General features: G+C 51.5%; 1 protein-coding gene across 1 annotated transcript in view; it reads right to left on the bottom strand.

Moving 5' to 3' along the window:
• Positions 1 to 15,676, bottom strand: part of SHANK1 (SH3 and multiple ankyrin repeat domains 1) — a 48,382-nt gene that overhangs the window by 11,670 nt on the left and 21,036 nt on the right. Inside the window, exons 15-20 of the mRNA XM_003801448.2 lie at positions 9,898 to 9,980; positions 9,543 to 9,667; positions 8,902 to 9,037; positions 8,573 to 8,653; positions 7,748 to 7,816; positions 7,242 to 7,360 (exon numbers count right to left, since the gene is read on the bottom strand). Coding sequence (XP_003801496.1) covers positions 7,242 to 7,360; positions 7,748 to 7,816; positions 8,573 to 8,653; positions 8,902 to 9,037; positions 9,543 to 9,667; positions 9,898 to 9,980 — 613 coding nt within the window. The remainder of the gene's footprint in view (positions 1 to 7,241; positions 7,361 to 7,747; positions 7,817 to 8,572; positions 8,654 to 8,901; positions 9,038 to 9,542; positions 9,668 to 9,897; positions 9,981 to 15,676) is intronic.

Genomic DNA, 15,676 nt, shown 5'->3' with positions numbered 1-15,676 from the left:
AAAAAAAAAAAAAAAGAAAGGTGGGATTGGGTAGGGTCTGCAAGTTTCAGGTTTCCTTCAGATGTTGGCCCCAAGGTGTCCTACCTGGAGAGGCTTCCTCCTGTTACTCTATCGTAACTACCTTAACTTAATGCCATTTGGAGTCATCATAATCATTTGCTTGCTTGTTTACTGCCTGCATACCTGGGCATGTGACCTAGCAATGACCATTCTACTCTTCCTTGGTAAGAAAACACTAATCTTATTTGGCACAAATCTTATTTGTATTGAGAGACTGCATTTCCCAGCCTCCCTTGCAGCATGTGATGGAGGCCAGCCCAGATATATAAGTGGAAGTGGAAGAGAAGACTCAGAGGAAACCCAAGAGGCAGCAAGGGGCCCTCTTTTGCCCTTCTGCCTTTCCATCCTTTCTTATTCCTGCTACCTGGAATACTAGTGCAATAGCTAGAGCTTCAGTAGCCATTTTGGGCTATGACACCACTTTGTGGCTAGAAGGAAGGCTAGGATGGTGGAGCAGAAATTGAGAAGGATCCTAGGTCTTCATGATCATTGAAGCTGCCAATCTGCTTGAGACTCCCTATCCCAGACCACTTTAACCACTTTATGAGAGCGATAACAGGATTTATCTTGCCCAAGCCACTATTACTTGGGTTGTTTTTATCATATACAACAGAACCCAATTCTGCTACATTTCATCCCCTCAAATGTAAATTCCCTAAAGGAAGTGACCTAGTTTGAGTGGTTCACTCCTGTACCTTCAGAGCCCAATAGGAAGTCAGTATATAGTAGGTGCTTAATAAATACTTGTAGAATAAAGGACTCACTAGAGGAGATACCATGAAATATCTGGGGAGGACCCCGATGGCAAAACCCCAGTCCTGTTCCTCTGAACATTCTCATCAAACAGCACAGGGCCAGCTCAATGAAGGTGCCAGGAGGTGCCTCCTGAACACACCCCCACTCTGGCCCATTTCCTGCCATTCTCCTCTTCTCCAGAGTCTCAGCCTGCCCAATTCTTCTTGACTTTGCTCAATGTTTCTCTCCTCCTCCTTCTCCTTAAGCCTCAGCCAAATACCCTGCTGGATTTTCTGTCCTGTCCTGCAGCTGTGATCAAGGAGAAGAACCCTGCAAAAGATAAAGGCAGTGTGCAGAGAGGAGCAGCAAGGGAGAAAGGCATCCCGTGGGAGCCATCTTGCCTGCTGCTCTTCACGTCTGGCCACACTGAGTCCTCAAACAAACCTGTGAGTTAGGGCTGATCATACCCATTTGGGTGATAATGAAACTGGCTGTGGTTCAGAAAGAGAAGGGTCTTGTCCTAGATCAGTCAGTGAGTAAGGAGAAGATGAAAGAGGCATCAGAGAAAATAGACCAGAGTGGCTAGAAAAATCCTAAGATCAAATGAAAAGGGTAAAGAAAGAGTGTGAGGAGGGAGGGGAAGGGGGTGTGACCAGTCAGAAGGCACTGAGCTGCTGGGATGGAAGGCTGAGAGGAGAGTCCAGGCTGGGAAAGGAAACAGGAGGAGGGGAGGAAGGAGAAGGAAGCACAGCTAAGCATGGGAGAGGCAATGGGGGTCCGAGGGACTGGAGTTGTCAGGGTGATGGGTAAGGGGCTAGGTTGACAGCAGAGGGGGGAGGGTGATTGAGGGTAATGGGGAAGGCTCAGGTTGACAAGGGAAGGGTCAGAGTGACAGGGCAGGGGTCAGGGTGACAGAGGGATCAGAGGGACCTGGTTAGAGTGACAGTGTAGCATTAAGAGCAACAGGGAAGGCTGAGGGTGAGAGAGGTGGGGTGTCCCCGACTAAAGGGGGTGACAGTGATGAAGGGGCCTTAGATTTGCAAACTGACAAAAGACACTTAGATGTGGAAGAGGAAAGGTCAAAAAACTGGGTTAGATTGATATAAGAAGGGTCAGACCGATGGAGGAGCCATAACATGGACTGAAGCTACCTGCTCCAGAGGGGACCCACAGACATCTGCCCACTACTGGGAGCATCCTCTCCCATGCAGAGGAAGCAGCCAATCAAAGTGAGCCAACTGTGTGTGACATCACTAGCTGCTGGGCAGACTTCCCCTCAGTGAGCCAGCCTTCAGGGGTCCCCTGTCATCTCCTCTATAGCTGTAAGCCAGGGTGCTAGGGCGCTGAATGACAAAGGGTTGGGACATTCCTGCTGGAGAGACAGCCCCTGAGAGGGACCAAGGGAAAGAAAGGAGGGAAGATAGAGAGGCAGAGAGGGGACGCAGAGACACTAGTGGGGAGACAGAGAGAGAGAGAGAGACGAGGGGACAAAGATGAGGACCCAGAGACAAAAACAGATGAGGAGAGATGAGGACTCAAAAATGGGGAAAAGAGAGAGATGGGGAGATACAGAGATGGGGACATAGACAACAATGGGGAGAGAGAAAGTTAGGGAGAATGAGTTGTGGAGGAGGGAGAGACAGGCAGCTGAGACACAGAAGGGGAAGTGAGACAGCCACAGGAAGCATGAGGGGCCCAGAGAGACAGGGAGGGCAAGGCAGTCCTGACCTCCTGACAATGAGAGAGCCAGAACAGCCCTGGGAGAGCAGAGAATGCAACCATGGAGTGACAAATTTCCAGACTGGGTGGGAGACAGGCTGAAATGGGCACCCATGTACAGACTCGGGGGACAAGGAACCCTTTAGGTGTCAGTAGTCAGGCAATAGAGATGGTAGCTGAGAAAATCAGAGCCATGCAGATGGGACAGACAGACAGAAAGCAAAGCCCTAGGAGGAGACACAGCCCAAGAATGCCTTACTCTATAGTAGATCTGCCTGGGCTCTGCACCACACATGGTTGACATCAGGAGAGGTCTTCCTCCCCACATCCCTTAGGTGACAGGCAGAAGTGCTTATCTTTGTGGAGGGCTGAGACCCCCCCAGTTTCCAAGTCCTTAAACAGGGGCAGCTTATGCAATGTTTTGCTTTTGTTCACTGTTGTACCTAACCCAAAATCTTCGGGTGACAATGCTCTCCCACACTGCCCCTGGTCTAGATGCAGAGGGGTCCAAGGAGGAGAGGGAAGATGGGAAAGAAAGCAAAGTAAATGGGAGATATAGACACAGAGGAGAATGGGACCAGATGCTGAAAGGCCACCAAGATGCAAAAACCTCGCAAAGGGGCCTCTGTGGAGAGTAAGAAAGATCAGGATGGCAGATGTGAAGGGGCAGAGATGGGCAAAGAGTCCCCAACAGGAGATTCAGGGCTTGGGGGCAACCCAGGGACAGATCCAAGAAGTGGGAGAAGAAAGGGGGACAGTTCTTCAGGGCAAGTGACTACTGGTCTCCTGGACACAGCGGAAAAGGGGCCCCATAGAAGAACATAGGTGAGAGAGTGTGAGTTTCATTTCTAGGAAGTGGGGGTAGCCGGTTTTATTACTGGCTGATATCTGGGCCCATCTGGGGGCTCTCTGGAGTTCAGAGAGTGAGTTCCATGAGTGTCAGGATCTTGGTTGTCTTGCAACTGAGTTTACACAGGGAGAACCTAACAATGTGTCCGCCTGGCACTTCCTGGGTGCTCCATGTATCTGCTGAATAAATGAAAACAGGGCTTATCTAATCCAGTGGTTCTCAACCAGTGGGTCTCGACCCACAGGAATTGTATTAAAGGGCCATAGGTCCTTAACTGTATTAAAGGGCCGTGACATTAGGAAGGTTGAGAATCACTGCTCTAATCTGTTATCAGGGATTCTACACTCCATCTAATATGCTGCTGTGAGGTCTCCTATGAAGGCGCGACACATTTCCATCAACCAGTCAATACACAACCTTGTTTTATGTGTTTTTGTTGAAAGACACCTTAATATGTATCATTGATTCAACCACATGGAAGTCATGGCCAATAGCCCTTTAATGTGCTGAAGAAAGCTTATCTAACACACATATTTTCACTGCAAGGCATATCACAGCCTTCCTGTGCTTAGGAACACTATATGGCACTTTAGTGCGATGCTTGGGGGACATTTGAAACATTGAAATCACTAATAAACAGCCCAAAGATGCAAAAAGCACAGCACTAAATAGACCAAGAGAAGGACTGTGGTTCACAGTGTAAGAACTGCAATGAGAAGGCAGAACCTCACCTTATTCATCTGCATCTGGCAGAGAGCACATAAGGTGACTCAAATTTTCACTGGTGTGTACAGGTTTAGGAATAACCACAAAAAACTTGCACGTATTGATTTGCGGATACAAATAAGTCTTAGTCAGTGAATTGACAAAGACAGAATTAAGACCAACTCTGTCAACAGTGTGGATGTTAGAAATCTTGGTGTAGGCCAGGTGCGGTGGCTCATGCCTATAATCCTGGCACTTTGGGAAGCTGAGGTGGGTGGATTGCTTGAGCTCTGGAGTTCGAGACCAGCCTGAGCAAAGTGAGGCCCAGTCTCTACTAAAAATAGAAAAACTAACTGGGCCCTGTGGCAGGTGCCTAAAGTCCCAGCTACTCAGGAGGCTGAGATAAGAGAATCACTTGAGCCCAAGAGTTTGAGGCTGCTGTGAGCTGACACCACAGCACTCTACCCAGGGCACAGACTGAAACAGAACAGAACCGAAAAGAAAAGAGATCTTGGTGTAGGGGAAGGAGACTAGGACTTGGTTCTGTCTGGTGAGAAACACACTGTTGAGAGACCTCAAGCAAGTGAAAATCACTCAAATCACTGAGACTGTTTTACCTTCTGTAAAATGAGGATGCTGTCTCTCCCTCTCCTGACCCTCCCTCCTTCCCAGGTGAGTGTCAAGAAGTATTCTGAGGACTGTGAGGTGGTACTGGAGGGAGAATGAAGGTAGAAGAAGATCCCAGAAGGAGAAAACAATGACAAAAAGGCAGGAGCCCAGAGGACATAGATTTGGGCTCCATGTAAGGAGGAATGTTTAAAAGTCCATCTGCATATAGAATAACTACAGCGAGACATGGTGAGCTTCTTATCTCCAAGGGCATTCAAGAATAGTCTGGAAGAGGATGAGAGAAACAGGCAGCAGAAGGGATTAAGAAGAAAGAAGTGCTGTTTGGGCTAGATTCCAGCTGACATCCCAGGTGCTGGCCTGTGTGTATGTGTAACTCAGATATGACGTTTCAGGGGAAGTGTTTGGGGGAATGGGGGGATGACTTGGCTCACATTGGAGGGCACTAGACAAACATCTCTGAGACTAAGGAAATGGGGGAAAGAAGGAAGACATTTGTTGAGAGTCTGTTGTGCTGGGAGTTGGTCTCATTTAATCCTCTTACAAACCAACAAGGTTGGCTTTAACTCCACTTTACAGAACATGAAACTGAGATACAGAAAATTAAATAGTGTGGTCCAAATGACACAGTAAATTAGAGGCAGTCAGGATTTGAAACCATGTCCTGCCTGGCTCTAACACACTCAGGTGTTTTGGGTTCTTACACTGAACCTGAGGGAGGGTGGGGTGGGCACAGAAGATGACCCTTAACAGCCACAGGGATTTCAAATTCCTTGAGAAACCAAGGCCCAGTACAAAGCCAGGGCCTGTTGCCTGCAGGGCACTCTGCCAAGCTTTGAGAAGTGGCCAAGGACCCTCTGCATTAAGTCAGAAATAAATTTCAGAAGTCTCAATGCAAAATTTGTCTCCAGTTCCTCATTCTTATAAAAGTACAAGTCCCTCTAGAGCAGGTAAGGGAGAGGGGGGGTAAGAGCTGTGGATTGCCTGTGCACTAGGACAAGAAAAAACATGTCTTTATTTTTGTTATCCTCCAATGGAAATTTAACCTTTCATCAATTCGGTATGTGAGCAACAAACCCCACTAATCTCAGCAGAACCCAGGCCTATGCCTTCAGTAGACACCACAGATATTTTCATATGGCATCACAGTGGTACTGACTTTTCAAAATAATGTTTATGTTCCTCAATATTTTGAAATTAGAGCAATTAAGACCCACTGCCTGATCTCACTGTCCAACATTTTGATGAAAAGCTGTTATCATGACATCCCCAATTTTGATTTTTAAAAATATTTTAAAATATTTTTAAAATGACATATTCTAGTGTCATTGGCTTCTTTTGTTACCTTACATGTTTTATTTGATGCATTTATAAGCATTATTCTGAGAAAAACTATGACAGCTAGTCAAAGGGGTCTCTGGCCTCCTAATGCCCAAAGAACCCAGTTTTAGAGTAAATGGCCCCTTGGCCACTAGGTGGTGGGTTTGGCCAGAGCATGGGGCCTGGGCAGAAAAGAAGGAAGTGCTAAGGACAGGTAGAGCAGAGTGTGGCCTCTGGAGGAGACAGATGGGTGGTGCTGGCAGGCTTGGTGGAGGATACGTTCTATGAAGGGGCCCAGCCCAGTGGGTTAGATGTCCAGGAAGGGGCTGGCAGAGCCCCACTATAATAGCCAGACTGTGACCAGCCCACAGATTCAGAGGCCTGACTGCTTGGATTGAAATCCTTGCTCCTCTGAGCCTCAGTTTCCCCTTCTGGAAATGAGTTAACAACTGTGCCTACCTCACAAGATGACTCTAAGGAATGAATGAGATCATCTGGGTACAAAGCAGTGTCCAGCTGGGTGTAGTGGCTCACACCTGTAATCCTAGCACTTTGGGATGCTGAAGTAGGAGGACTGCTTAAACTTAGGAGTTCAAGACCAGCCTGAGCAACAGAGAAACCCCATTTCTACTAAAAATAGAAAAACGGAGGCAAGAGGATCACTTGAGCCCAGGAATTCCAGGTTGTGGTAAACTACGATGACACACTCTACCCAGGGTGACAGAGTGAGACTCTATCTTAAAAAAAAAGAAAAAAAAAAGGCAGGGTCCAAAAAATAATTAACACCCATTATAGATTGGCCTTTTGTGGGAAAAAGCAAGCAGAGTGGTGACCGAGATGCTAATTAATATTTCGATATCGACCACATGCTGAACACCTATTATTACCCTGGGGGGAGCTCCATCTATGACATCATTTTGCCTTCCCTGAGACTCTTGAGGTAGGACAGAGAGGGACAGAAAGAGGTGGGACAAGATAGTCAGCATGAGCAGGGATGGGAAGATAGAGGAAAGGAAAGAGATGACATCGGGGGGGGCAGGAGATAAGGAGGAAAAGGATGGGACCCCCGAGATAGGGAGAAAGGAGGCAACCCCAGGAGGTATGCCACCTCTCCAGGACTAGCACGAAACACAGGACAGGTCAAGAAGAGTTTTGGTAAGAAAATGGCTCGAGGGTGGCATATGCAACCCCATCCCAAGTATCCTCCCCACACCAAAACGCCTACCTCAGTGGCAAAGAAGCCTTTGGGTCGGTGTTTGCCCAAGGACGCGAGGCCACCAGGCCCAGGACTCTCACTTGCACTGATGGTTTGTTGAGCTGCGGCCAAGATTTCATCCAGTTTGTCTAGGGGGAGGTAAACAGGGGTGGGAAGACAGTGAAATGAAGTTTGAAATGAAGTTTGCTTTGACCAGCAGCAGAGACAAGAGCTACCCCTGGGAGTTCAGAGGACACCTGTACAATCAGAAAAGGGCAGCCCTGCCTTCTTGCTGGTGAACGGGCAGTCTAGATTGGAGACAGCATCCAGGGAAGCAAGGGGGGTGGAGGGCCAGCTACCCTGGGAAGGGGTTAGGGGAGAGTGTGGCCTTGCTGGGATGAGGGTGAGGACCTTGGAGGTGGCCCGAGGCTGGCTGCAGGCTGGAGGAAGGGAAGGGGGTGGAGTGGATGCAGCACCCCAAGGGCCAGAGACTGGGGGGACTGGGCAGCCCAAGAAGCAGGGCTGGGCCATCTTACTGAGAGCCATCTGATACACGGTCCGCTTTTTCTCCATGCTGGGTACCGGTGCAGGCTGCTGCTCGTACTCTGTGGGCAAAGGACATGGCTGAAGCCCTGGGTGCCTTCGTAGGGTAGGGTTGAGTGGGCTCGGCCAGCAGGTGTGGCCACTGGGAGTACATAAGCGCAAGTGGGGTAGTGAGGGGCCAGGGTCGGGAAGGGGTGAGTCCACCGGCGGGATCGGGAGACTGGGGCCCTCCCGCCAGTCCTGTGCCCACTCACCACTCTTCTTCTTCCAGGGGGAGACTAGCCCGAGGGGGAGGCAGTAGAGGAGCCAAGAGTTAGGACGTCAAGGGAAGGCGAGGGGCCCCCTTTCTGGAACGCCCGCCTCCCTCGGGGCCCCGGGGGTAGGGGCGGTCAGCTGTCAGACCCGCCCGGTCAGGGGAAACCGGACCCCCCAGGTCCACTCAGCCTCGAGGCTGGGGCTCACTTTCCTCTGTTATTGGGGACTTGGGGGAGCTAGTGGAGGGAAAGATGGAGAATGGGGATGGGAGTGAGGTGGGACAGAAGGAAGGAGCCGGCAAGACCCAAAGAGTGGGTCACACACAGACCGTGAGAGAGACCCCAACAGAGAAGTAGATACAAGAGCACAGAGGAAAGCAGGCTCTCAGCAACCTTTCCCAGCAACACACACACAGGCCAGAAACAGTCCCACCCAAGGGGTGGGGGACAGGATGAGGACAAGGACCCCTGGTCACTAACAACACTAACAAACTCAAGGGATGGTCCAGCCCCCCCTCGACTTCTCCCTCCGGCCCCTCTGGCCCAGCACCCGCATAGGCTCACCCATCTCCTCTAGCTCCGAGGTCATAGACTTGGACCGCAGGGAGATAGTTGGGGGTGGGAGTCGCTTAGCCTGCTGGGGTGCTAAAAGGTGATAGGGAGGTATCAGTATCATGGTGGAGAAACCTTCACAACCCTTCACCACCACAGTGCTCCCAGAGGTCACAGAATAGCCACCACCAACATGCTGAGCCCTCCCTGCCTCAGTTTCTTCCCAGAAGGGTCATAAACAAGCAGACTAAGGGAAAGGAAGGCCTTGGGTGGTGGGATTCTGAGGGTCTTAGTCTGGTGACAATAGGCTGCCCAGGCCTGGCCCTGCAGTGGTGGAGCACCTTTCTTATGAACTGCCTCATCCATGTCCGGATGCCTGGTGACCATCACCACCTTGACCATCAGCGTGTTGCCCCCTTGGCGTATCATGTTCACCACCTGTCGGTGGCCCACCTTCACCACATTCTGCCCATTCACCTGTGGCACAGACACCCCCAAATGACACAGAGTAGATGAGAGGAGGGGTGCCTTTAGCTTTAGAGTACCCTGTGAAGTGGCCTCCTACCTTGCCCTGTCCATGACCCTCTGACCCTTCATACCATCACCTCCCTTTGCAAGGCCCTGTCTCCCCCTCTCGGTAATTCTCCAGGCCCTGGGATTGAGGAAGAGATTCCTCCCACCACCCTATTCACTTTTCCCTCCCACTTGTCCTCCAGTATTGTGTGTGTATATGTGTGTATGACCACACATGTGTGCACATGAGCACACATGCTGGGGATAGCTGAGGAAAGCTCTGTACCCCTCTTGTGAGATGCTTCAGAAAGGCCTTTAGATGGAATTGCTGAAGAAAGCAGAGGCTGTCTGGAGGGTAGGATAGGGGCTGGGAAGCCTTGTGCCAAAGCAGAATCCAGAGGTGGGCAGCCAGATCCTGGCCTGGGGTTTTGTTACCATGGGTCCAGGAAGAGAGGGGCCCAGGACTCACCTCGATGAGGAAGTCTCCCATTCGCAGTCCAGCTCGCCATGCCACACCACCCTCGTCCACTGACTCCAGGTACTGCAGTGCCGGGAAGGCTGGGGTGGGGGTGAACTCCTCGATGGGGGTCTGCGCTGCAGACAGGGAGGATCCGGCGGGGTCGGAGGGGAGGGGGTGGAGAGGCCGAGCAGGGGATGGGGCTCAGACCCAAGTCACGGAGGCCTCACCGTAGCTGAGGGACCAACACTCCAGGGTGGGGTGGTGGGGTGATGAGTGGGCTGGGGTCCCTTCCCATCCCCCCAACCTGGTCCTGCTTCCGGGGTCAGAGAGCCCTTCTCCCATCCCCTCCTCAGCTGCCACTCACCCTTGGCCCCCCGAAGCACGAACCCAAACCCCTCACTGTCCTTCTTCTGCAGCAAGACTGTCTTCTCCTTAATGATGTAATCACTGGCAGGGAGGCAGGAAGGATGGGGGTTGGGGGTGGAGAAGGGATCATGAGACAGAGAGCCAGTGCCCCACATGGCAACCCAGTGCCCTGAGCCCCTGCACCTCCTAGGATCTCTCTCTTACGCACTCTGTGTGTGTGTGTGTATGCTTGCAGCAGCCCTGACAGGCCTCCCCCGCAGAGCCCAGAGTGCTCTCTCTCCCACTCGCTCTTCCCTCATTCATCCATCCTCGCATCCATCCCCCTATCCATTCAGCAAGTAGCTACGGAGCCCACCATGTGGCAGGCACAGTGGGAAGGATGGGAAGATACATCTCCAGGATTACCAGACAGCTGAGCTTGGGTCCCTGCTAGCCACTTCCTTTCTGTGACCTTGAAACCCCAACTTAAACTTTTCATTTTCTCATTTATAATGATCGACAATCACAGACCCTACACAGTGGGGCTGCTGTGGCATGCCATGCATAGAGCATTTAGCACAGTGCTGAGTAGATAGTATGTGCTCAGTAGGACTCATTCACTGTCCTTAGATCAAAGTATTAAGAGGACACGTACTTCAGGCCTCCAAACTCCTTTTATATATGTATAAATGTATATATATGTATACAGTATAACACCTCCCATGGTCCCCAAGTGCATTGTAGTATCACTTATTCTGCATTCTCCAATATGGTGGCCCCTAACCACATGTGGCTATTTTTAGGAAAGTTAATCAAAATTAAATAGAGAAATCCAGTTCCTCAGTCACAGTGGCTATATTTCAAAGTGCCCAGTAGCCACATGTGGCTGGTGGCTATCACACTGGACACTGCAGATACAGAACATTTCCATTACTGCCAAGTTCCAGCAGACAGCACTTTGACAGTCTCTGCATTCCCTGCTACATCTCAAATATATCTCCTGCATGCCGTCAGCATATTCTAGTAAAATGCAAGCTACTCACGAAAGTGTTGATAGTCCCTAGTGAAGCCACCAAACCCCACCAGCTCATTTGGGTAAGGCTCGCATACCCAGCAAATGTCAATGAAACTCAAATACATTTCATTTATCTCAACACTTGCTCAAGCTCGTTGAGACTTCAGCCCCAAAAGCCTGACATCACCACTGTATACCTCAGAATCCACACCCATTCCATTCCAGGAGGATCCAACACTCCAGTGTATAAGAACACATGAACACACTGGCTCCAACCCTGCTATCTTCAGAATACTCAAGAATACTTGAGAGCCACCAGAATGCATCTGGTAAGGTGTGAAGGCTGTCCCAGGGCATGCTTTTAACAAACCCCACACACACATCCTAGCATATTCCAACAATCCCCAGACCTCAGTAATATTCACGTGGCCCTAACATACTCCAATAATAGCCAGGCATGCTCCTCAATTACCTACCCCCACAAATTCAGCAAAACATCCCTCCACGAATACTCCAGTATATTTCAGTAACACCCCCACACATCCCAGTATGCTCCAATAATAACTCCCCCTCACGCTGATCTCAGTATATTCTCATAACACACCCCCTGAACTCATCCCAGCACATGCTGATGATACCTGATATTCGTCTACTGTATTTTGGTACCACCCCCCACAAGCACCTCTGTATACTCCCATGATTCCCATCATAAAATCCATACATTTGTGCCATGGTGACAGTGTTCTGGACAGGCAGGCATATGCCCTCCCTGTACCCCCCTCATCATGCCCGGCATGCTCAGCAGCACACGTGCACACATGTACCTATCCCAGCAACTGTCCTTGCTCAGAGTGCATCATGGTCTGGTAAACACATCCACACCATAACCATGCCTTCCTCCCCCTGCTTTTATATTCAGCCCAGGGGTCAGCTACCTTAGGAGCTGGGTGGAGTGGGTGTTGGCAGAAAAGGAGGGCAGGGATTGAAAGGGGTAAATGAGGGAAGAGGAGAGGAAGGGAGGAATGGAGCCAGGAGGTCTTCTTTTTTTTTCTTTTAGAGACAGAGTCTCACTTTGTTGCCCTTGGTAGAGTGCCATGGTGTCATAGCTCACAGCAACCTCCAGCTCTTGGGCTTAGGCAATTCTCTTGCCTCAGCCTCCCGAGTAGCTGGGAATATAGGTGCCCGCCACAACGCCCAGCTATTTTTTGTTGCAGTTTGGCCAAGGCCAGGTTTGAACCCACCATCCTCAGTATATGAAGCCAGTGTCCTACTCACTGAGCCACAGGTGCTGCCTGAGCCAGGAGGTCTTGAACAGTGAGTGAGTAGACAAGATCAATGGAAATTGGATCAGAGGTCAGAACTGCCACTCCCAACCATGCATTTTATGACGTCCTTGTCCCCACTTTTGGAACCCTGAGGACCTACCCCAGCAAGTCCTCACAACTTTACCACTCCCATACCTCTTCCAGGATTCCAGCCAACAGCCAGCAGCCCTTCCTCACTGGTGGCACTCAAAGTCTTGCCATTTCTCCATCTTTCACCTGCCCCCTGGAATCTCTCGTTTACCCCCACATCAGCCTCACACCCGTTAAGGAGCCTTCCCCCATGTCACCCAATATAATCAGTAAAACTCCCATATCCGTGATATGCCAAGAAGGAACACTTGCCACGGTCTAGGTAGCATTTGAAGCCCTTCACAGGTAAATATGATATTGTTTCCTCACAACCAGCCTCTGAGGTAGGGACAGTACTAGTTCCTTCCACCTTCCAGGTGAGGAAACAGATGCACAGGAAGGTTAAGTAACTTGCCTGAGATCACACAATAACATTCTTCAACAATACCAAGAAAATACCTGGGTAACTATAGTAGTAACACCCATCACCCCACAGTACCCAAATGCCTTGAGCACGTATATACATAGCATCTGCACCAAATTCACCATAGGCATGCCCCTCTAGCACCTGAAATTTACTCCAGGTAGGCCTGAGAATGCAACGATGAGGAACACTTACTGAACTAATGCTGAGGGCCAGATACCACTCCCAGCACTTTACATTTACTTATTCATTTAATCCTCACAATAGCCCTGGGAGGAAGGGTGATTCTTATTGTTCCCATTTTATAGATGAAGAAACTGAGGCACAGAGAAATAACTTGTTCAAGATCTCATCAGCTGGAAAACTGTCAAAGCCAAGATCTGGGCCCGGCGCCTGTGGCTCAAGCAGCTAAGGCGCCAGCCACATACACCTAAGGTGGCAGGTTCGAATCCCCAGCCCGGGCCCGCCAAACAACAATGATGGCTGCAAGCAAAAAAATGGCCAGGCGCTGTGGCGGGCGCCTGTAGTCCCAGCTACTTGGGAGGCTGAGGCAGGAGACTCGCTTGAGCCCAGGAGTTGGAGGTTGCTGTGAGCATGATGCCATGGCACTCTACCCAGAGGGATAGCTTGAGGCTCCGTCTCAAAAAAAAAAAAAAAAAAGGCCAAGATCTGAATTCTCTTAAGGCAGCCCATATACCTTCCTCGCATGGCCAGATACCCCCAGATCAGAATAGCATCCCCTGTCTCTCCCCTTCTCAAACCCCCCATCCTGTGCAAGCTCCTCTTACCTCTCCATGACTTTCTCACTCTGTCAGCACATTCTCCTTGAACTTCACAACAGCCTTCTTACCCTCACAGCCTTCTGCACCTCTACACTCCATCTGGCTCACTACCATGCACCCCTTCTCCTCTCTGCACCTCAGCCCCCCCCCATGCCATCAAGGGAAGCTCCATGCCATCAGCCCTCACACCTCTGGAACATTCCTCCATCTACCAGGTTGCCCTGATACACATCACATCCCTTTCCTCAGCATGTCCTCCTCAGACTCCAATGACCTGGCCACCCCTGCTGTGCCACCTCTCCCCGCTCCCTTTCCTCCATCCTTCCTACATCCACTTGCAGCTCTGTATGTAACCCTACTGGATCCCCACAGTGCTCTGGCTCCTTTCATACTCCCCAGTTGTCCCCTATCATCTGTGAAAACTTCTTCCTACTTTTGCACCCTCTGTTCACTTCATCACACGCCCTCCCTCCAGCCTCCTTTTACGTGCAGCTGCATTTCATTTACATTCCCTGCAGCCTCTCTGTGCTCTCTCCACACTGCCCAGTCCCCACCCCCAAATCCTCTTCACATTCCCCACCATCCCTCCTCATTTCTCTTTTCTGCACCCTCCATACTCCAGCATCCACCCCACCTCACTTCTGTATCCCTTCATCTCCCCTGCTCCATTCCGATCCCTCCACCTCCTACCTATACCCCACTGACCCCTCCCCCCAAATCAGCTGCCCCCGCAGCAGCACCCCATTCATACTCCCTATTGCCGACTACCTGCCCTGCAGGAGCTCACATAATGCTCTCCCCCAAGCCATCCGTCAGTGACACAGAGCAGCCTCTGGAGCTCAGCGGCCAGCTCTTGTTCCCGGATCCCACACACATGGAGACTGCAGCGGCGTCCACTCCCCCCCACCCCCACTGTCCCTCTTACATGCCCAGATTCCCACAGCCCAGAGCCTGCTGCTGTACATGGCGCCCCCTTGGGCACTCAGCTCCTCCCCATGTACTCATGTCCATGGGCCTCTCTATGGCCAACCGAGAGGCCCCCACACAGGGAAGCCAGTCCCCTCCCATGCTGAGAAGTGGCACACACAAGCAGATGCGGACCCCATGCAGCTCAGCACACGTGCCCTACAAGGGGAGAGGGCAGAACCAGTAGCTCAAGTGGCCCCTATACCAATGGGCCCCCTGGGGCAGGGAGAGAGGCACACGGGAACAGAAACACCAGAGAATGGTGAAGAGGGGCCTGTGGGGGAGGGGCAGACTAGGCATGGGAGGGTGGGTGTTGGGAAGCACAGCCGCAGTCCCTGGGTCAGACCCACTATACACACACACACACACACACACACGCACGCACAGAGTCCCTAGACAGCCTCGCTGTTGCTCCAAGTCACACACAGAGATAGACACTGTCAAACAGGGACACACAGATGGACACAGTTGGGGGGTGGGCTGAAAGCCCATCATCTCTCCATCTCTCATCTCTCTGATACACACACACACACACACACACACAGCCGCGCGCACGCGCGTGCACGCAGCTGCAGGCAGTCACACGCACATCCACACAGCCACACTGACACACGCACAGTGACACGCAGCGGAAAAAGAAGGGGAGGGGAGGCGGGGGCGGGACGTGTGTGATGGAGGGGGTTTGACTGTGAATGGAGAGAGGGGTATGAATGGGGGGACTTGCCAACTCCGTGAAGAGGTGTGGGGCCCGAGAGATGGGGGGCCTAGGATGTAGTCACCTGAGGGGAAGTCACTGTGGCTCCCCACGGGGAGGGCTCCAGAGAGTGGGGGTGCTAAGGGCGCAGAAAAGCAAGTGCGTTCCAAACCCTGGAGGAGGGTCAGTTTGGGGGCCTGGCTGGAGGGGAAGGTCTTGCAGCAGGAGCTGAAGGGGGCCTGGAAGGGCCTTTGATGGGGTGGAAGAAAGGTTCCTAGGGCTGAGGAGTGTGTATGGAGGGTCTCGAGGAGAGGGGCTCATGGAAGGAGATGCAGAGAAGGGCTGAGAAGGGTCTGAAAAGGGTATAGGGCTGAGAGGTTAGGGACGAGAAACGGCGGGGAAGGGGCCCTTTGGGTGAGGAGGAGGATTCCTAAGGATGGGGGATTAGCGGCGGGAGAGGGTCGTAACTGCAGGCCGGGGCCTCCTGGCCTGACCGCAGAAAAAGGGGGCGGCGCGCTCGGTT

This window comes from Otolemur garnettii, unplaced genomic scaffold (genome assembly GCF_000181295.1).
Source record: "Otolemur garnettii isolate 467f Iridium unplaced genomic scaffold, OtoGar3 scaffold00211, whole genome shotgun sequence".
NCBI lineage: Eukaryota > Metazoa > Chordata > Mammalia > Primates > Galagidae > Otolemur > Otolemur garnettii.
Note: the sequence above shows the minus strand (reverse complement) of the source record. Positions and strands in the feature narration are given on the sequence as shown.